At 44.3% G+C, this 23,583-nt stretch overlaps 1 protein-coding gene across 3 annotated transcripts in view; it reads right to left on the bottom strand.

Moving 5' to 3' along the window:
- MVB12B (multivesicular body subunit 12B) overlaps positions 1–23,583 on the bottom strand; it is a 362,644-nt gene that overhangs the window by 88,011 nt on the left and 251,050 nt on the right. For all 3 annotated transcript variants that reach the window (XM_082264505.1, XM_082264504.1, XM_082264503.1), the window contains exon 7: positions 22,391–22,485. In XM_082264505.1, coding sequence (XP_082120631.1) covers positions 22,391–22,485 — 95 coding nt within the window. The remainder of the gene's footprint in view (positions 1–22,390; positions 22,486–23,583) is intronic.

Raw genomic sequence — 23,583 nt, 5'->3', positions numbered from 1 at the left:
CGTAAGCTATCTGGGTTAACAACCATATAGGTTACAGGATTTAAGGACAACAAATGATCTCAGAAGCTACAATTACTAAAATCAGGTCAAGAGTAGGATAGAATAGTGCTAAAATAGTTGCAATGATCAATAATACAACTTCATTGTAGAGTTTTGGATATGCAGTCAAAATGCAGGGTGGTAAAATCTTTCTTGAGTGTTCAAAACCCCTCTTATTGTAAAAAGTCCACACAGACATTAAACACAAGACATTCTATGGTAGAAAAGACAAAAAAGAAAAAAGAGGGGCGCACCGACCTAGTGCATTACCATAAAACCATTTATTTAAAATATTAAAAAGTGTACAAAGTACTGACAAGACTGGTGTGATACAACACACATCAACATAGCATATGCAATCTCCAAGGTAGCCAAGGTAACAAATGTAGCTAATGGACATGCAGATGGTCGCATGGGGCTGCTGTGGCTAGGCTGACGCGTTTCAGGGGCGAACCCCCTTCCTCAGAGCCAGAAAGAGTGCTGCTGCTGCACTCTTTCTGGCTCTGAGGAAGGGGGTTCTCCCCTGAAACGCGTCAGCCTAGCCACAGCAGCCCCATGCGACCATCTGCATGTCCATTCGCTACATTTGGGACCTTGGAGATTGCATATGCTATGTTGATGTGTGTTGTATCACACCAGTCTTGTCAGTACTTTGTACATTTTTTAATATTTTAAATAAATGGTTTTATGGTAATGCACTCTTTTTTCTTTTTTGTCTTTTCTACCAGTTGGTTCTGGATACCCTTGATCCTGAAGGGGGCAGCAAGACCGATAGCTCTTTCAACATCTGAGTTTGTAGTGCACCTCTTTTCACTCCATCAGACATTACTCGAGCGCAGAAGATTTGGTCTTACTACAATTTATTAGGGACCATATACAAGACTTTAGTAATGAAAACTGTATTATTAGTAGCAATCAGCATGGATTTATGAAAAATCGTTCATGCCAAACCAATCTATTAACCTTCTACGATGAAGTGAGCTGCCACCTAGATAAAGGTAAGCCTATGGATGTGGTGTATCTGGACTTTGCAAAGGCCTTTGACACCGTTCCCCACAAACGCTTACTGTACAAACTAAGGAAGGTAGGTATGGACCATAAGGTGAGTTCCTGGATAGAGAACTGGCTCCAGGGGAGAGTCCAGAGGGTGATGATTAATGGGGAGTACTCGGATTGGGCGGGTGTGGAAAGTGGGGTCCCCCAGGGTTAGGTCCTGGGACCAATCCTGTTTAATTTATTCATAAATGATCTAGAAGAGGGGATATCGAGTACAATCTCAGTATTTGCAGATGATACTAAACTAAGCATGCCAACATCTTCTGGGCAGGATATGGAAACCTTACAAGCGGACCTGAACAAAATAACGGGGTGGGCAACTACATGGCAGATGAGGTTTAATGTTGAAAAATGTAAAGTAATGCACTTGGGGGCCAAAAACCAGAAAGCAAGCTACTCACTAGGGGGAGGAACCTCTGGGTGAGTCTAGGATGGAAAAAGACTTGGGGGTACTGGTAGACAACAGGCTTGGCAGTGGCATGCAATGCCAAGCCGCTGCAAGTAAAGCCAACAGAATACTGGGATATATAAAAAAGGGGATTCACTCCAGAAATAAAGAGATTATTCTCCCTCTCTACAAGACTCTGGTCCGGCCACATCTGGAGTATGCTGTCCAGTTCTGGGCACCGGTCCTCAGGAAGGATGTGCTGGAATTGGAAAGAGTTCAGAGAAGGGCAACAAAAATAATTAGGGGAATGGAGGACATCAGCTATGAGGAAAGGCTACAAGCACTGAACCTATTCTCTCTGGAGAAGAGAAGATTGAGGGGGGATATGATATCAATGTACAAATACTGTACTGGCGACCCTGGCATAAGGAACAAATTATTCAGAGTAAGGGAATACAATAAGACACGTGGCCACTCACTAAAACTAGAGGAAAGGCGGTTTAACCTTAAAATGCGTAAGGGGTTCTTCACTGTAAGAGCGGTAAGGATGTGGAATTCTCTTCCACAAACAGTCGTATCAGCAGGAAGCATTGATAGTTTCAAAAAACTGTTAGATGGACACCTTAGAGACCACAACATACAGGGGTACACAATGTACGGTTAAAAGCAAACACACACACACACACACATCATAGGTTGAACTGGATGGACTGTTGTCTTTTTTCAACCTCACTAACTATGTAACTATGTAACTATGTTACTACAAGACATTCTATGCCTATGATTTAGACCGCTTGAATAGTGAAGACATTAAATGGCAATAGTAAAGATGGAGAAGCCTTTGTAGAGCAGACCAAGATACCTCTACTGCTCTAGCTCAATGAACAGTGATAGGTAGGGAGATAACTGATTTAAAGTGTATGTAGGCAGGTACCTACTTTTGGGTACACATTACCTCTTGTTACTTTGCAATGTTTTACTGATAATGTATGTTCTAGTGAGTTTTAGTCTAATAGGCTGCCTGGAAGTTAAGAAGGGGTTAGTGCTGCCAACTCTCGAGTGTTCGTGGCTCTGCCTCTTTGTGGTGGGCTATAATTACAAGGTAAGGAAATCTAGCTGGGTCCTGGGTTCTTGGATGGGAAAGTGCAAGGAGGGCTGCAGGCACATGCATCTGGACTCTATCCTTGTGGGCTTCCCCTTGGAGGGTACCCAGCCAGGGTACCAAAAGACAGCTTGTGGACTTTATTCAAAATAACTTTACATTATTTTTAAAGTATGCACCGGGCAGCCTGAAGACAGGATAAACTAAAGTATGTATGGAGGAATATGTGAGACTTTTAGAATGCTCTATATCTACAAGATTTTCAAGTAAACATTCTACAGTTCCAAGAAAGTGCCTGGTCAGAAGTTCCTTGGAAAGGGGTGCATTTAAGGTGTATAAGAGAACAGGGCTTATAATGAGAATGAAGTGGAAGTGGTGAAAAGACAGAAGAGGAGAGGCCATATCAATCTTGCTATGTGTAACCAAAGGTATGTTGGGTGCTAAATCAGCCAGCCAGTGTGGTGACTTGGCACAGACAACATAATGCCCTGACAGTGAGGGGGTTGGTGAGCTGAACCCCATCCCTAGAGATTGGTGCCCCACACACGGGACCAATATCATGGCACGGGGTATCCGGAGGTATGAAGCCTGCAGGTCACTGGAGAGAAGAGTGAGAGAGGGAGAACTGCAGGGGCTTGGGTACATGAAGAGAGTTCATTCCTAAAGGCCAGTGAGAATTCTTGGATGATCACTGGGAATGAGATGACCTGATGGCTGTGCTGGTGGAGTGAGACACAGGCTTTACGATGACCCTTGGAAGCCTTGCATCGAGTGAGAGAAGTCCACCAGGAAGTGTATCAGACACAAAGAGTTAATTGTACAAGTTTTTCTGCTTGCTTCTAAGTCAGGAGTATCGCTTTAATGCTGAATTTACATGAACGCGGTCTACGCCTGCCTCTGCAGGCATTAGTGAGTGATGTTCACAGTGTCCTGACCTGGGCACGTTAATCCCTGCCCACAAGTAAACCAATTTGTTCCACTTCATGCATATGAGCATAACATAAGACCAAGGGAACAACTGTCCATAACTTGCATGGTTTGCATTGTTTGGGATCTTTTTTTTTTTTTTTTTTTTTTTTATATACTCAAGTTTTATCAACCTGCATGGAAAACAAATACAGCAAATCAGAATGTAATATTTGCAAGCGTTTTCATGTGACATATGCATCATGTAACAGATGAGGGTAGCACAATCAACAAAGATCTACATCTGTAGATACCTATAGTTATAAGGCATATGTTAAACTTGTCAGAAGATAAAGGACACCGCAAGTTCATACGTCTAATACACAGTTATGGTTCTGTAGCATGTCAAAGAATCACAAGAAGGAAACTGAAAAGTAACGATAAGAAAAAAAAAACATAACCTAGTAAAGAACACCTGGGTATGATAGGTTTTAATATATGGAGTCAAATCGATAATCTGATATAGAACACGTATAGGATTGCCATAAGCTAAACACAAGTACAGAAAGAGGAATCCCCCCTGAGAAGAGGGAGTGTATTCAATCATTTGGTATCCCTGTCAAATAATACATTCACCCTGACCAGATATCTTTAAATTACTCATGTTGATCTTTAAACTCAAGTGCCCAACGTTCTGCCTCCATAATAGTAACAACCTGGATAGAGAACTGGCTCCAAGGGAGGTTGCAAAGGGTGGTGATTAATGGGGAGTACTCAGATTGGGCGGGTGTGGAAAGCGGGGTCCCCCACAGTTCTGTCCTGGGGCCAATCCTGTTTAATTTATTCATAAATGATCTAGAGGAGGGGATATCTAGTACAATCTCAGTATTTGCGGATGATACTAAACTAAGCATGCCAATATCTTCTGGGCAGGATGTGGAAACCTTACAAGCGGACCTGAACAAAATAATGGGGTGGGCATGTTGAAAAATGTAAAGTAATGCACCTGGGTGTCAGAAACTAGAAAGCAAGCTACTCACTAGGGGGGGAACCTCTGGGTGAGTCTAGGATAGAAAAGGACCTGGGGGTACTGGTAGACAACAGGCTTGGCAGTGGCATGCAATGCCAAGCCGCTGCAAGCAAAGCCAGCAGAATACTGGGATGTATAAAAAAGGGGATTCACTCCAGAAATAAAAAGATTATTCTCCCTCTCTACAAGAATCTGGTCTGGCCACATCTGGAGTATGCTGTCCAGTTCTGGGCACCGGTCCTCAGGAAGGATGTGCTGGAACTGGGAGAGTCCAGAGAAGGGCAACAAAAATAATTAGGGCAATGGAGGACATCAGTTATGAGGAAAAACTACAAGCACTGGACTTATTCTCTCTGGAGAAGAGACGATTGAGGGGGGATATGATATCAATGTACAAATACTGTTCTGGTGACCCTAGCATAAGGAACAAACTATTCAGAGAAAGGGAATACAATAAGACATGTGGCCACTCACTAAAACTAGAGGAAAGGCGGTTTAACCTTAAAATACGCAGGGGGTTCTTCACTGTGAGAGCGGTAAGGATGTGGAATTCTCTTCCACAAGCATTGGTATCAGCAGGGAGCATTGATAGTTTCAAAAAACTATTAGATGGGCACCTTAAAGACCACAACATACAGGGGTATACAATGTACGGTTAGCAGCAAACACACACACACATCATATGTTGAACTGGATGGACTGGTGTCTTTTTTCAACCCCACTAACTATGTAACCTCATTCTTCCAGTTAGAAAGAGTGGGACAAGCAATTTGTTTCCAGAATCTTGGAATCTGGGATTTGGGCACATTCAGCAAATGGGGAAGTGCACTCCTTTTAAAGGCCTTCATGGAAGAGGAGGTTCCCATAAAAAAGAAACTGAAATGGGGAGCTAGTGATCGGCCTAAGAGATAGCTTTTTTATCCAGGTTGTGATGGCTTCCCAAAAAAACTTAATTTTGGGGCAGGACCACCAGATGTGGAAAAATGTACCACGTTGGGCACAACCCCTTCAACATCTATCACCGATCTGAGCTAATCAGGATGGGGTCTTGTACCACCTAGTAAGGAATTTATAGGAGGATTCCTGAGTGTGGGAACTAATGAAGGAAGTGTGGGTTAATGTATTGATCCTTTATATTTGGGGTATGGTAAAATCCAGTTCAAGCTCCCTCTCCCAATCTCTAATGAAGTAGGGAACAGGCGTTGAGCTGGGGCTTAACACCAGTTTGTACATTTGGGACAGTAAATGCCTAGAGTCAGGGAGTTGTTTGCACATGGCTTCAAATGGAGTGAGATGAGCACTAGAGCACAGTTTGAGCTCTAGTTTTGATATAAAATTGTTCAGTTGATGGTATGTCCAGGGCGCAAGTGGAAAAGTTCTGTATAAAGATTGTAAGAATTGTAGAGGTGTAAAAGGATACCCTGAGGGGCCAGTTTTACGCAAGAAGTGTCACCATCCACCCCCAAGGGTAAGAAAAAAAACCTGCAGCAGTGAGGGTTAATGGAATAGTCAAGTTTGGGACCGTGATGCAGTCCTGAGTCCGACTACCCATGCGGTTCCTTTTGTGGGATCTGGAAGAGGCTTGAAGCCAGTGGTCAGGTCGTTGTGGAAGTGGGATCATGCTGCAGAGTCTCCAATCTGGGAAGTCAGTAGGCTGGAGATCCAAGGTGACGCGTAAACATGAGATATCATCCTTTGTGCATAGGATCGCGGTCTTGCCATTGCGTGTAGCAGTCAGCCGAAAGGGAAAACCCCACCTATAGGAAACATTCACAGCCCAAAGGACATCCAAAAGGGGCACACTGCACACCTTTGCATAAGAGTTCTGCAAGATAGATCAGGAAATGCAAGAAATAGCGCCATCAAAATAAATGGAAGGATGTTTGTGTGCAACGTTAATAACGGCCTCCTTCACTGTATACTTGTGTCATTTTCAAATGACGTCCTGCAGGTTGTCAGTATCCTAAGGAACAGGTTTGTAGGGCTCTATGAACACTATCTCAATTTCATCTGGGGCAGCGTCATCCAGTAATTGGCAGAAAATATCCTGGACTGCAAGCATTAGATCTTGTGTGCGGGTCGTCCCTGGCAGGCCACGGATGCAGATATTCTGCCTCCTGTTTCCATTTTCATAACTAGTCTAACATGGAGATAAGGACATCCTCATGGTGTGTGGCAGTTTCTTGCATAATAGTGATAGTCTGCTAGGGTAACACCATATGAGGCATGGTGTGGTAATGCCATGGAGCAGAGGGGTGGCATCTCTGCGATAAACGGGTCACTTGCCGATAACAGTCAGAAACCTAGTTATGCCAGAGCATGGGAGGGTGACCTCTCGCAGGAGTGGGGGGAACAGTCGTGGTCCTCTGCCATGACTGCGGCTTATAAAGGTGTATTGAATGTCTCCCTTATTGAGGCAAGTGTCAAAGTCCTCACTAGATGGTATATGGTGCCTGAGAGAATTCATAAATTCTACCCGGCTTCTTCCCCGCTCTGCTTTAGGGGTTGCTCCCTCCTAGGCTCTATCGTTCATATGTGGTGGGACTGCCCCAAAATAAGGGGCTTCTGGAATAAAGTATTCAATATCATCAGGAAAGTCACGGGTTTATCTATCGCGCAGTCACCACAGATTGCTCTGCTTAACATGCCTACTCCGGGCGCATCCAAATTTCAAAAACGTCTCATTCACTTCATTCTTCTGGGAGCCAAAATGACCATAGCCAGCGCTTGGAAGCGACCTTCAGTTTCCATACTGCGCGCTAAAAGAAAATTTTCCTGGATCATGTCGCACGAATTGTTAGCTAGCAAACTCCTGGATACTCACCATATATTTGAGGTGGTGTGGGAACCATGGGCTGAGTTCACTAAAACCCCATTGCATGCTCTGCAGCACTAGTTTGATCCTTCTTGTCCTTAGGGATCTGTCAGGAAAACTCCTTCCTCTCACCATTCCTCTGTGCTAGTATCGCACCCTCTTTATCATGGTCTTATCCTTCCTCTGGTCTCTCTTTTAATAGCCTCTTTAACTCTTCTTTCTATTCCTTTCCCACCTTTTGTCTCTTCTCTTTCTCTTCTCCACACAATTTTCTCTTAAGTATACCATGCTTGTTGTGAAGTTTTTGAGACGCTAGTTGCTCCCTACCTTCACGGTATTGGAAGCTTTCTCGACTCGTAGGGTTGCATATTACTCAATAGCCTTTTGATCTAAAGTTATAACTTTACGGCTCTATTTTATATGGGTAAATCATTAATACCTCAACTTGGTTTGCCAGAGCTGGGTTATGGGGGAGCCGGGGTTGCCCTATCTCTCCTGAGGGGACAGTCTTAGCCCCCAGTAGGGGTCTCCTTGGGATTGGGCGGGCCTCTCCGGATCTCCATTTCACAGTGCATTACTTTTCCTCTGCGCCTTTGCATTGTGGAACATGTGAAGACCACTTGCTTACTTACACTTTGAAGTTTTCGAGAGTTGTATGTATACCGTTTAGTAGGTTTCAATTTCTCAAATATTTGCTTCTTGTGCATGGTTCATAATGCTTGTTTTGTATCTGTTCCATTATATTACAAATAAAAATCTTTTGAAAGTAATAGTGATAGTCTGTAGCATTTCATCCTGACTAGTCTACACAGCCTCAACTCTGTGTCCCAGGGCTGCAGTGTCCTCCCTGATCCCCTCTTTAGCCTGTTTGAAAGCAAGTTCCACTGCCCTGATGTGCTCTTTAAGGCCCCATGCAGTATCAGCAGGATGAGGCTCTGAGTGAGGGGAAAATCTGCACCCTGAAGAGGAGGATGGTGAAGGGTTGGAGCACAGTACCAGTGGAGGAGCCAATGGAGCCAGAGAGTTACCGCTGTGAGCAGGAGAGGAGCACTGAGGTGCCTCAGGACTGGGCGTCATCTTGGACTTGTCTCTGGAGCCAGCAAAAAAAGTCTGTAGCCCAGGAGCCTGGGAGCCACTGGGAGGTTGTGAAGAGGTGCGGCGCTTGGATGGTATAAATTGGAGCAGGCTGAGAGACTGAAGGCTGCCGCTAAATGCTGTTTTGCCTGAGGGGAAGCAGGAGCTTCGCACACGTGTGTCCTCACACCATGGCAGTCAGGTCACGCCCGCCTTTTGGATCTTTTTATTGAGATCATATGATCCCCCTCATGTAGCTCGGCACCTCAGCTTCCAATTGTTGGGCAAAGCTCAGTTGCAGCATATGACGCACCCTGCAGACATCACAGCAGGACATCCCTATGCCCAGGGTCACACAGAGCCAGTTTTTTTCAGCTCAGTTTTTAACAGGCAACAAGATTCCTGGGAGGAGCCTCTGTCAAATAAGCGACTAAACCCATCAAGCAAGACAATGAATACTGTCACATGGGGTGGCTAACTAGAGGAAAAAAGAAGAAGTAAATGGCTTCCTTCTTTGGCTTTCTTCTACAGGGTGTGCACAGATACAGTGGCAATGCAGAAGATGGAGTATTGGCTGGAATATTGTTGCCACTCTAAATAGGGAGGTACAGAAAACTGTCTGAATCAACCAGGTATTTCTGAATAAAGATTTGTAAAAGAAAGGTTACACACACACATATTCAGAGAAAATTGTTTATAGCCAATGGAGTTTACTAGCATTTTAACAGAATATGCATAAGAAATTCTCAGTTCACGCCACCATGTGATAATCACACTGAATGCCAGAGAGGACTTCAAGAATGACAAACGGCTAATCTGACTTGCAAAAAACAGCGATTCCTTTTAGATGGGAAGGAGATGAACAAAAAGCAGGTATAGAATGGAAGGAAGAAATACATTTCTGGTTAAGAAAGAAAAAAGACTAGGGAAGTGCTACAAAAGGTGACTGAATTGCAGAAGAAGGTAAGTTGCTTTCTTCGGTGAGACAGGATGATGGAAGGTACCTCATGACTTCCTGAGACAGGAGGTTCTTTAAGGCCTTGAACAGTTTAAGGCTGCAACAAGGAAAAAATAAGATCCAACGCCGACTAATGTTTCTTCCCCGATCCTCTAGAAAGGATCTGCTAAGGATCAAGCATCAAAAAAGTCCTTTACTGGTTGTCTCCACTATTTACATTAGTATGTCAGGATGTACATTTCTAAAAATGAATCTTAGCTGAGAGCTTACGTTTCCGAAAGACTGACCTTAACAAACATTCTATTGTCAGTGGTAGCTTACTCCTCAACCTGAGTGTCTCAAGCACTGCTTGAATCAGGCAGTCATTCCTCTACTTGGGGCGAAAGAATTTCAGGAGCTCACCCTTGCTAAGGGAAGGCTGCATAGGTGTGCAATCTATTCATAGCAGATTACCCTAGGGGCTCCATCTGTACCAAGCAGAGAGACTGGGGTGGGGGGCCCTACGAGAGCCCCTGCATGCCAGACATACGTCTGGGAACCTGATGAGTATTTCAGCTAGCAACCCTTTCATCAAAAGCCGTATCTGAATACCAGGTGCGCCTGTATACAGAGGGTAATGAGGAGGGTGATGACACTGCTGGTGCAAAATGGGTCTTCCAAGGATCAACAGTACTTGTACAAAACATCTCCACTTTTTAGGAACAAATAGAAGGTGTGTGCATGACAGCCAGGGTTTAAAGTAAGTGAGGACTGATGACCAAGCGGGGAGATCTTTGAGGGACAGCACCATAGACATGGTAATTAGAGTTGAGCGGACACCTGGATGTTCGTGTTCAGCGGGTTCGGCCGAACTTGAAAAAAAAGTCCGGGTCCGTGTCCCGGACTTTTTCCGAACTTTACCCGGACACCGAACCCCATTGAAGTCAATGGGGACCCGAACTTTCAGGCACTAAAATGGCTCTAAAACACCAATGGAAAAGGGCTAGAGTGCTGCAAATGGCAGAAAAATGTAGTTAGAGCATGGCAAGTGCTCTTAAAAAAAATTCCCCTTTAAATTTGTAATTTTTAAATAGCAGATTAGAACAGCAATCTGTAGTAAAATATAGCTGAACGCTGCACACAACAGACTGATAAAAATAGATTTTTTTTCTCCCTCCTCCTCCTCCTCAGTGGGCTCAAGTGAGGGCAAAAAGATTGTTCACTGCACCACCCCCCACACAGCAAAATCGATGTATACTGTCCCTGCCTAATCTCTCCAGCCTGTCCCTAAAATGCTCAAAAAGATCGTTCACTGCACCACCCCCCACACAGCAAAATCGATGTAGACTGTCCCTGCCTAATCTCTCCAGCCTGTCCCTAAAATGCTCAAATAACTGTCCCTGCCTACACTCCGACCTGTCCCTGCATTCTTTTCGGGCACAATTTTTCACTGTCTGTCCCTAATCAGCAGCAGCCAGCACGTATGATGTGTGCTCTCTCCCTACACTACAGCAGAATGATGGCTGCGCTGTGGCTCTCAAACTTATAAAGACATGGGTCACATGCTTCAGATGGCCAATCACAGCTACTAATACATTAGTAGGCATGGCTGTGATGGCGCACACCAGTTAAACGCTTGTTGATTGGCTGTTGAAAGCCCGCCATTAAAAGCGCGCCATTACATACAAACCCGGAAATAAAATGACCGAACACGGATTTTAAACCCAAACATACAGTAAAGTTTTCGGGTCCGTGTTCAGGTAACAAAAATCCAATTATTCGGTATGAACCCGAATAATACAGTCCGTGTTCGCTCAACACTAATGGTAATACAGCTATAGCTTCATTTTTTTTCTTTTTGTGGAACAGTGTCCACAGGGTCTAAGCTTAAGCAGCTGGGATACATTGGCATGTAGGAGGGGCTGGAGAAAGTTGCTAATGCAGCCATTCTTGCAATGAAAAGAAATGATGCAGACAAACTTGGCCCACCTCTTGTCTAGGTGTTTCCTATAAAAACTTTGCAGGAGAAAGTTTTTTCCTAGCCTTACTACTGAGAAAATTATCTATTGAGGCTTAGGGGGGGTCCTGTAGCACCACTGGCAGAACTAGTGTCAGCGCAATATGTTCAACCGTGCAAGGTGATATTTTGGTGGCTGTACAGTAGACTGCTTCTGTTCAGCTGCCCAAATAAGGAGGGTACCTTAGATGTGGGATGGTGCTACATTACACGTTTCAATTATGTTAAAAAAAATAAAAGTAAAATTACGCGAAATTAACACAAAAATTTGTGAAAAGGACATCTCTGCACTAAAGCCTCCGGGGAATATGTAAATTTAATCACAGGATGCTACATTTTCCATTCACTGCAGCCACTGAACTAAAAGCCTGGTGCACATAATCAGGAGGTTATGCCAGAAAAAAAAAAATGGAGATGCAGAACAAGTTCTGTGGCAGCGGCATGGCAACTAATAGCAGGTCATCGCTGGACCTGATTTGCAGGAATTGAGGACAACCCTAGATAAAAGGTAAGGAGGGGGAACCAAGGGGGGAGACAGTGAAGTTCTTTTAATACCTGGATTAAAGGTTATTCATTCCCCTGTGAGTCTCAAACAGATTATATACAGTGATATCAGTGGGTGTGATAGGGACAGATGTATAATGACATGAGAGTCATTCACTAAATATATAATGTGTGAATGTCTGAGAGATATACTGTACAATGAGAGTCTGACAGATTATATAATATTATAGTATATACACTTACATAAGTCAATAAATCAATCTGTGGCAGTTTACTTCTAGTGTGACACTGGATGACGGATTATATACAGTATTTTTTTCAGATAGGTGATGACAGATCATGTACAAGCTATATACAGTGACATTAGTAAATATGTGACAGCTTTTCAATTATGACATTAGCTGGTTGTAAGATTATATAGTGCGACTTTAGTTGCTATGATTACAGACAATATATTGCATTGGTCATATAGTGTGTGTGTGTATATATATATATATATATATATATATATATATATATATATATATATATATATATATATATATATATATATATACATACATACATACACATATATACATATATATATATATATATATATACACACACACATACATACACACACACACACACACACACACACAGGTAGTGGATAGTCGGTATATTTCAACTCGCATACGTTCTGTGGTGAGAGACTGAACCGGAATCCGGCTCTGTGACAGGCTAGGTTCCGGTCCACAGGTTGTGGTTGACTTGAGTCCATGCTCAGGTCGACTTTAAAAGAACTTGAAGAGAGCACAGGAATGCTCTGGCCTGAGACTCAGAAAGGTATCTGAGAGAGGAGCTCTGTTTGGACTTTAAAAGAGAAGGTTTGCTTTAACACATGTTTTGTGGGTGATGGGGACCAGCCCCACACCGTATAGTGAGGAAGTCTACTGTATAATTTAGCGCCGGACGGCAAGGATTTACTTTACTTTTTTGTTGTTTTTTTTCATATTTGCAAACCTCTGCTAAATAAAGCTGGCAACCCACCAGACTTTAAAAATATTACCTGTATGCTGGCCCTATTTTCCTCGAAAACGTGATCCCTGTGAGCTAATCCCCCACACGTGGTGGAGGATGCGGGCATATTCTAAAGATGGAGGAAATGTTAAAGGCCCTGCTACAGGCCAATGCAGCTCAGCGGGAAACCCATCGGAGGCCGCAAAAAGCGTATTTTGACCTGGACCCGGATGAGGCCCAGGACTATGAGACTCTGAAGACGGAGATACTCGCACGCTTGGGTGTCACCATGGCAGTCCGGGCCAGCGCGTGCATCAGTGGACCTACTCCAGCAGCAAGCCACCCCGTTCTCAAATGTTCCACCTCACCAAAAAGTGGTTGCAACCAGAGACCTTGATGGGCCCCCAGATTGTGGAGCGCGTGGTAATGGACCGGTACCTGCATGCGCTCCCTGCTGCTCTGAGGAAGTGGGTCGGACAGGGGGACCCCAAAACTGCAGCCCAATTGGTGGACCTAGTGGATAGGTACAGTGCTACTGAGGACTTGGTGAACCCGTCTACGCCCCACTTCAGTGTGTCTAGGGGTGCAAGATCTCCCAGCAGTTCTGGTAAGACTGTTCCAGGGTTCAAATGCATGGGGAAACTAGATAAGACTGTTACAGCGAATGAGACTGTGGGTCCTAGGCCTGGAGACTGGCCAAAGAAGCCAGGAAGGTTTTTGGGACCGCTAAGAGGACTGGGGGTAGAGCACATACAGTGTTTCCGCTGCCATGCATTAGGGCATATTGCTGCAAACTGTCCTATAAATGATGAACCTATGCAATGCGATATAGGAAAAGACACATATCTCTGTTTGCACAGGTCGCATATCCTGCATCATGTCAGAGTCGCATTGAAAAACAAATGTGTGTTATTGCAGTGGATGGAAAGCCACTCACAGCCCTGCTAAACTCTGGAAGTGTGGTGACCCTAGTCAGAAAAGATTGTGTAAATCCCACAAAACTACACTCCAGTACTATCGGGGTCATTTGCATCCATGGGGACACTCGGGATTACCAGACAGAGGTGGTTGAGGTTGATACCCTGTGGGGCAGTGTGACCCATTCAGTGGGGGTGGTACCTTCCCTGCCTCATGAAGCTTTAGTGGGGAGGGATTTTCCCCATTTTTGGAGGTTGTGGGAGAGCAAGGGGAGGCTGGTAGATAGAGCTTCCCCTGCTCCGGAAGCACAGGAACACTCACCAGACCCTTTTTGCCGAAGGGAAGGAAAGACTGTTGGGGAAATCAAGGGAGCTGGTGATCCTCTTTCTTTCCCGGTCATGGCTGGGGAGCCGGAGGACCTGGAAGCTAGCTCCCAGCCCGAGGGTAACAAACAGGAGAACATTTCTGGCCCTGACAATGAGAGTAGCCAGAATGTGGTACCCGACTTAAGATGTCCGGAGAGAGGATTTCTGTACCGAGCAACTGCGAGATGTCACCCTCCTTAGAGCCAGAGAAAATGTTAAGATGGTGGATGGGGAACCAGTAGATCCTCACTGAAGGGGTGTCTTTCCCCTACATGGCCATTAAAAACAGTTTACTGTATCAGGTGGTAAAACCTGGAGAGGATGAGGTAGAAAAGCTAATGGTTCGCAAACCCTTCCGCAGGGTGGTCCTAGATCTGTCCCATGGTCATTTAATGGGGGGACATCTCGGTATCGAAAAGACCAGGGAGAGAATCACCCAGAGATTTTTCTGGCCCCGGTTGCATGCAGATGTCAGGAAGTACTGTGAATCGTGCCCTGAGTGCTTAATGTCGGCACCGTCGCCCCATTTTCGTAGTCCCCTGGTCCCTCTACCAATCAAGGTTCCTTTTAAGAGGCTTGGCATGGACCTGGTGGGGCCGGTAGTGAAGTCTGCCTGGGGCCACCAACACATTCTGGTAATCCTCGACTATGCGACACGTTATCCTGAGGCCATACCCTTGCGTAACACCTACGCTAAGGCCATCGCCAAGGAGTTAGTCCAGGTGTTTAGTCGAGTGGGAATCCAAAAAGAGATTTTAACCCATCAGGGCACCCCATTTATGTCCAGGGTTACCACGGAACTGTGTAGATTATACAAAATCTCCCATCTCCATACCTCTGTCCACCACCCCCAAACAGATGTTTGGTCGAAAAATTTAATAAAACCTTGAAAAGTATGCTAAAAAAAAGTAGTTGACAAAGATGGGAGAAATTGGGATTTTTTGCTCCCATATCTTATGTTTGCCATAAGAGAGGTTCCGCAAGCATCCACAGGTCATTCTCCCTTTGAGCTCTTGTATGGTAGACATTCCAGGGGGGTGCTGCATGTCACCAAAGAAATGTGGGAAGGTGAGGCCACCCCATATAGAAGAGTCATAGAGCATGTCTCCCTGATGCAAGATAGAATCGCTGCTGTTCTACCACTGGTGCGAGAACATATAGAGCGAGCCCAGGAGGTCCAGAGGAGGGTCTATGATTGGGGTGCCAAAGTTCGAACTTTCAGCCCCGGGGACAGAGTGTTGGTACTGGTTCCCACGGTCGAAAGTAAGTTCCTAGCCAAGTGGCAGGGTCCCTTTGAAGTTATCCAAAGGGTAGGAGTGGCCAACTATAAGTCCTAACAACCAGGGAAAAGGAAACCACAACACATTTATCATGTGAATCTCTTAAAGTCCTGGAAGGACAGAGAGACTTTATTGGCAGCATCTCCGGCCCCAGCAGACCGGGTACCAATGACACCTGATGTCCCCATAACAGATTCCCTGTCTGTGGCACAACAAAATTACGTTAGGGGGTTTGTGTAAAAAAATAGAGACTTTTTCTCCCCCTTACCTGGACTGACCAACGTGATCCAGCATGATATAGTGATGGAACCAGGGGTTCGCGTAAATTTAAAGCCATATAGAATTCCAGAGGCCAGGCGAGAGGCAGTCGCAAAGGAAATCAAAAATATGTTAGAGTTGGACGTGATAGAAGAGCCCCGCAGTGAGTGGTCGAGCCCCATAGTACTGGTCCCAAAACCTGATGGGACTATCAGGTTTTGTAATGATTTTAAGAAACTCAACAGTGTATCCAATTTCGATGCATACCTGATGCCTCCGGTCGACGAACTCGTGGACAGGTTGGGACAGGCCTGCTACATAACAACCCTAGATCTAATGAAAGGCTATTGGCAAATACCCCTAACTGAATCGGCCAAGGAAAAGACTGCCTTTTCCACTCCTGAGGGCTCGTTTTAATACAAGCGGATGCCTTTTCGGTCTGCATGGGGCCCCTGCGTCATTACAGCGAATGATGGACAAAACTTTGAGACCACATTGCCCGTACGCAGCCGCTTATTTGGACGATGTGGTCATCCACAGCCCAGATTGGGATTCGCACCTGCCCCGAGTACAAGCAGTGGTAGATTCTCTTGGGGAAGCAGGTCTCACGGCCAACCCAAAAAAGTGTGCCTTAAGCCTGGAGGAGGCCAAATACTTTGGGTACATTATTGGTCGGGGACTGGTCAAGCCTCAGACCAATAAGATTGAGGCAATTCAAAAGTGGCCCCAACCGGTAAACAAAAAACAAGTTTGGACCTTCCTAGGCATTACGGGGTATTACCGACGGTTTGTACCCAACTTTGCTACCATTGTCGCCCCTCTGACCGACCTAACAAAGGGTAGAGGGTCGGTTATAGTCAAATTCTGAAGTGGAGGAGCCATTTCAGAAGTTAAAGCAGGCCCTTTGTGTACTACCGTTGCTGGTGACCCTGGACTTCACAAAGGAGTTTGTGGTACAGACAGACGCCTCCGAGGTGGGCCTCGGAGCACCCGGTTGTATACCTGAGCTGAAAATTAAACAAGCATGAAAAAAAACTATACTATTGTCAAGAAGTGCCTCGCTATTAAATGGGCTTTGGACTCCCTGAAGTATTACTTTTTGGGGAGGTCATTTAAGTTGGTCACTGACCATGCTCCCCTAAAGTGGATGTGTGACAACAGGGAGAAAAAATGGTCGCATGGCAAGATGGTTCCTGGCTCTACAGCCCTTTAAGTTTACAGTAGAGCATAGGCTGGGCAAGCTCCAAAACAATGCGGATGCCCTCTCCCGCATACACTGTATGCTTGGGTCAATTGCTCAATCGCAGGCGCTTGAGCAGAGGGGGAGGATATGTGACGGTATGCGAGGTGAGGTAGTGGATAGTCGGTATATTTCAACTCTGTGGTGATAGACTGAACCGGAATCCGGCCCGGGTTTTTCCAGCCTCTGTGACAGGCTAGGTTCCGGTCTGCAGGTTGTGTTTCACTTGAGTCCATGCTCAGGTGGACTTTAAATGAACAGGAAGAGAGCCCAGGAATGCTCTGGCCTGAGACTCAGAAGGGAATCTGAGAGAGGAGCTCTATTTGGACTTTAAAAGAAAAGGTTTGCTTTACCACATGTTTTGTGAGTGATGGGGACCAGCCCCACACCGTATAGTGAGGAAGTCAACTGTATAGTTTAGCGCTGGGCAGCAAGGATTTAATTTACTGTTTAGTTGGTTTTTTCATATTTGCAAACCTCTGCTAAATAAAGCTGGCAACCCACCAGACTTTAAAGAAATTACCTGCATGCTGGCCTTATTTTCCTGGAAAAGGTGATCCCTATGAGCTAATCTCCCTCACTATGTATATATGTGTATATATATATATATATATATATATATATATATATATACATATACACACACACAGTGTATATATTGATATTTTACACACATATATACTGTAGTCATATATGCAGTACAGTCTGTATTAGAACAGATACATTAGTTGGTATGACTATACAGTATATCTTCATAAATCTTCATAACTTCATAACTTGGTTGACAAATTTTTAAAGTTACAAACGTTAGGATGGTCGGTTGCAGATTGCATATACCTTTTCTACAATTACCTTAGTCACTATTACAGTTAGTGGCAGAATATACAGAATGCACATGATATATAGTGACATTAGTTGATAGAACAATTGGTGACAGATTACATACAAGGACATTAGTCAGTATGACAGTTGGTGTCAGACCGTACTCAGTGACATTATTCGGCATGACAGTTGGTGACAGTCTGTATACAGGGACACCTACCATTAATCATACTTTTTTTTTCCCTTTTTTCTATAATAAATAAGGTTTTTACTGGAGTAATCAGAATTAATGGTTGGAACTGAGGATCATACACGAATAGCAAGATACACAAAGATGGTAGTCCAAAGTGGCACAGGGTAGATCACACACACACACACACACGCACACACACGTATAGTATGAGCTCTACAGCAAACACACATCCAACACACAGTAGAAAAATAATGTATAGCATTAGGCATAAGAACACATCATTAAGTTTAGGTCTTGCTTTAAGAGACCTTAATGATAGGCTTGTAACCTTTTGGCTAAATGGAATAGAGATAGAAGTGTCAATAAAATTCTAAAAGGAATGTAGGTAATTGCTGTTAAGCCCCGATACAGAGAGGTACCTCTTTTTCTTGACCACTACCTTTACTGGACCAATGTAACTATAAAAACTGTTCACATTTTGTCCCGATACAACAACATGTTTTTTATTGGGATTTTATGTGATAGACCAACACAAATGGCACATAATTATGAAGTGGAGAGAAATTAATAAATGTTTTTCAATTTTTTTTTATAAATAAACATCTGAAAAGTGTGGTATGCATTTGTATTCAGCCCCCTTTACTCTGGAACCAATTGCCTTCAGAAGTCACCTAATTAGTAAATAGAGCCCACCTGTGTATACTTAAATACAGCTGTTCTGTGAAGCCCTCAGAGGTTTGTTAGAGAACCTTAGTGAACAAACAGCATCAAGAAGGCCAAACAACACACCAGACAGGTCAGGGATAAAAGTTGTGGAGAAGTTTAAAGCAGGGTTAGGTTATAAAAAAATATTCCAATCTTTGAACATATCATGGACCACTGTTTAATCCATCATCCAAAAATGGAAAGAGTATGGCACAATTGCAAAACTACCAAGACATGGCTGTCCACGTAAAGTGACTGGCCAGGCAAGGAGAGCATTAATCAGAGAATAGCCAAGAGGCCCATGGAAACTCTGGAGGAGCTGCAAAGGTCCAAAGCTCAGGTGGGAGAATCTGTCCACAGGACAACTATTACTCGTGCTCTCCACAAATCTGGCATTTATGGAAGAAGGGCAAGAAGAAAGCCATTGTTGAAAGAAAGCCATAAGAAGTCCCTTTTGCAGTTTGCAAGAAGCCATGTGGGGGACACAGCAAACACGTGGAAGAAGGTGCTCTGGTCAGATGACCCCAAAATTGAACTTTTTGAACTAACAGCAAAATGCTGTGTGGCGAAAAACTAACACTGCACTACCCTGAACACACCATCCCCACCGTGAAACATGGTGGTGACAGCATCATGTTGTAGGGCTGCTTTTCTTTAGCAGGGACAGGGAAGTTGGTCAGAGTTGATGGTAAGGTAGATGGAGCTAAATACAGGGCAATCTTAGAAAACCTGTTCGAGTCTGCAAAAAGCTTGACACTGGGACAGAGGTTCACCTTCCAAGGCACTGTATAATGGACATTTTTGGGTATTATAGTTTTTCAACCGTTTCATGGGCATGCACAATCTTAGGGCTTGACATGTTTGCAGGGGAATTTTCCCTTAGCATGGCGAATAAGGTGAAGCTCTGCAGACTTCCATTATCCAATCGTGTGCAAGCAAACACTTTTTAGTTTTTAATAAAGTAAATAACCGCGCTAAAACACAAAAAATTCAATCTGTGAAGAGTTGAATAAAACAAAGCTGCAGTGGGACACACCAAAAATAATATATAAACAAGTAAAGCTGCGCTAAGTGATAAATGTGATAAACACATATAAAAAGGAGGATATCCCTAAGCCCCCATTCACACTAAGGCAACCTGTGAGGCGACCTGGTCGCCTCACAGGTCGCCGTAGGTCGCCTCCCATAGGGAAGCTGCGGACCCGTTCTAATAGGAGCGACACAAGTCGCTCCGACTTAGAAAAAGGGTCCGGAGCTTCTTTGGGGCGACCGCCATAGACTTCAATGTTATGAAGTCTGTGGCGGGCCGCTCCGAGGTCGCGGCGCGCTGCTCGCACCGTGACCTCGGAGGTCGCGGTGCGAAGTAGCGTTGCTCGTATGTGAACGGGCACTAAAGGTATCCAAATAAAAATAAATATAAATAATGATACAAGGTAATATCAAATAATTATGTGCTCTTGCAATTAAATAAAGTGGCATCCAATAATAACAAAAACATGAATCAAGTGTCCAATAAATTAAGAAAATAAAGTCCAAAGATGAGTGTACCTGTGCTCAAAAGCAAGCCTCCACTGTTCAGTAATGCTATCACCGTGCTGGAAGTGAATCACGCTATTGCGCTTACCAGAACGCCATAAATTTAGGCATATAGAACTCCGAGGGTGAATCAACCAGCTCAACCAGGACCTAGACAGCTCCACTTAGACCGGCAAGGAGGTTCCGCTCAGATCAGCCAGACAATAGACCCCGAAAATCCGAACATTCCACGGTCCAGCAATGGTCATAAAGGAAGGATAACCACCATAGTGAAGTACGTATAGGTAAACAATTTATTAAAAAGGTAGAAAACTCACATGTGTATGTTAAAACAGCGCTAAACGGCAGGATCCAAAAGAAAACAGACAGCCGTCCGACTTCCGGGTATTGCGTGGTGACGTCAGCACGCCCTCCCTACGCCCTCCCTACGTTTCGTCACAAATGACGTCTTCCTGGGGACCCAATAGCATGATTCACTTCCAGCACGGTGATAGCATTACTGAACGGTGGAGGCTTGCTTTTGAGCACTGTTACACTCATCTTTGGACTTTATTTTCTTAATTCATTGGACACTTGATTCATGTTTTTTTGCAGGAGCACATAATTATTTGATATTACCTTGTATCATTATTTATATTTATTTTATTTGGATACCTTTAGGGATATCCTCCTTTTATATGTGTTTATCACATTTATCACTTAGCGCAGCTTTATTTTTTTTTTATTTTAAGGATTAGGCCTCATGTACTCCACAGTATTATTTTGACATAAAATTTCGATTTAGTTTTAGCCGTATTTTAGGCATCTGAATTGTTTTAGTTTTAGTCGTATTTTAGTCAACTAAAACCTTCAGTATATTTTATTCAACTAAAACCTAATGGGTTTAGTTAAATTGGAATGCATTATGTAAGAATTTCTCTAGAATCTCAAAACTCATTATATACTCCAGGACTAAAAATCTAATATGTAGTGGGGGCGGGGATATAAACAGCAGTGAAGGTGTGGACAGGGCAGAGAACTGGTCTGGGGAGGCTGTTATTTTACACAGTGCTAAGCACTGCTACCTTGCTGGGAGGGGAAACACTGACCATGTGGTTTGCAGGGCATTGTTCCAGAGCTCCCAGGCAGCGGGCGCACAGAGGGAGCCTGCGTCTCTGCAGCTTGTCAGGGGGCTGGGCTTTAACAGACAGGGAGATCTCTTGAGGAAATTAAAAGTTTAGGTGGGTAAATGGCCCTCCCTCATATTTTCATTCCATTTTCATTGGTTGACGAAAACTGGAATTGATTTTTGTCATAGTTTTCGTCAATTGACTTAATTTGAATTTAATTTATGTTTAGTTTTCGTCACTGAAAACATGCAGCTGACGAAAATTATGACAAAAATATTTTCGTCTATGAAATTAACACTGGCACACAGAAGGTTTGGGGCTTAAAATATGCCCTAACATAACATCCTAGAGTTTTTCACTGCCCAGGGAGATATAGGTGGGGCATACAGCCGGCCATTTAAATGCATGGCTGTACATGTCCAGAGCTGGGTACACATCAACGCGCATATAAATCCAGTTTCCTAGCTGCGTAATCCTATTCACTTCTATGGTCAACTGTAAGCACTACCCAAGGCAAGGAAGCTGTAAGCACCACCCAAGGCAGGGATGTTGTAAGCACCACCCAAGGCAGGGATGTTGTAAGCACCACCCAAGGCAGGGATGTTGTAAGCACCACCCAAGGCAGGGAAGTTGTAAACACCACCCAAGGCAGGGAAGTTGTAAGCACCACCCAAGGCAGGGAAGCTGTAAGCACCATCCAAGGCAGAGGAAATGTAAGCACCACGCAAGGCATGGAAGTTGTAAGCACTACCCAAGGCAAGGAAGCTGTAAGCACCACCCAAGGCAGGGAAGCTGTAAGCACCACCTAAGGCAGGGAAGTTGTAAGCAACAACCAAAGGAAGGGAAGCTGTAAGCAACACCTAAGGCAGGGAAGTTGTAAGCACCACCCAAAGCAGGGAAAATGCTGGGATTTTTACATAAGAGCATATTGTAAGCCTCTAACTGTCCTTGTAGATGAGGCCCTAATATTACAGGTGGTATTCAGAAAATACATGGGTCATAAAGATGAAGCACAACAAAACAAATCAACTTAAATAATCACGTGAGGACCTTTAGGGCATTAAAGTCAGAATACAGATTAGTGATAAACTCACCTGAGATAGCGTACAGATTAGACTGCTGGTTTTCAAAGTCCGGCCGAGTGTTATTTCTACCTCTGAATGTTGCAGGAAGAGTTAGAGATATATGTCTGGAAAGAAATAATATATAACTGAAAGCAATCCATTAATTATAGAAATATGACCATTTCAACTTTATATGCCAATCAAAATACTTAAAACTATTTATTACAACTGATGTTTTGGCATGACATTTTTTATGTAGTTAGTCCAGCTTGGACCATACTTGTGGGTTCCCCCTAAAGCTGGAAATGACTGTAGTAGAGACCTCTACAGTGATCCCCACTAGCTTCCAGATCCTGTGAAGAGTGGCTGCCCTGCTGCATTATGAACACAGGAAGTTGCCCGCTCAGTACCGACATCATTTGGGGAACACTTTGAATTTTCTCAATGTATGCAAAGCCCCCTCTGATTAGACGAGGTGGAGTGGCTGGGTGGTGACATCACAATTTCCATCTCATCCAATCAAAGAGCACTTTGCATTGGTTGAGTGTTCTCCGAATGGCGTCCGTGCCGAGCCATCAACCTCCTGTGTTTAATAAGCAGCTGAACAGCCGCCAGGCATGGGACCCAGAAGCTAATGGAGAGCACTGTATTATGGCGCTTTTCCACTGCATAGAACCGTACCGGCTCGGCACGCTTTTGTGCTTTTCCACTGCGGTACCGCATGGTATAGGGTCGGAACGGTTCGGTACGGTACGGTATAGGTTTGCTTTTCCACTGCATGGAACCGAACGGTACGGTACGGTACGGCTCTGAAAAAACAGTACCTACTCGATTGTGGTTCCAACAGGTACCAAACTGGTACCATATCCCACAATCCTTTGCATGCAGTCACTACTAGCCACTGATTGGTCAGAGAATCACACCCACCCCGTTGTTATCCCACCCACTTAACTTTAGTACTACTTTAGTGGAAAAGCAAACCTATACCGTACCGTACCGAACCGTTCCGACACTATACCATGCGGTACCGCAGTGGAAAAGCAAACCGGGCCAAGCAGGGCCAAGTAGAGCCGAGCCGGTACTAGCCGGTACTTGCAGTGGAAAAGTGCCATTAGTGGTGTCTATTACAGTAATCTATCAGTTTCCAGGGAGATCCTACAAGTATGGAATATACATCATTCAATTGGTCCATGCGGGAGCAACGTACTGCAACTATGTAAAAA

The sequence above is a fragment of the Pelophylax lessonae genome (assembly GCF_965119305.1).
Source record: "Pelophylax lessonae genome assembly, chromosome: 7".
NCBI lineage: Eukaryota > Metazoa > Chordata > Amphibia > Anura > Ranidae > Pelophylax > Pelophylax lessonae.
Note: the sequence above shows the minus strand (reverse complement) of the source record. Positions and strands in the feature narration are given on the sequence as shown.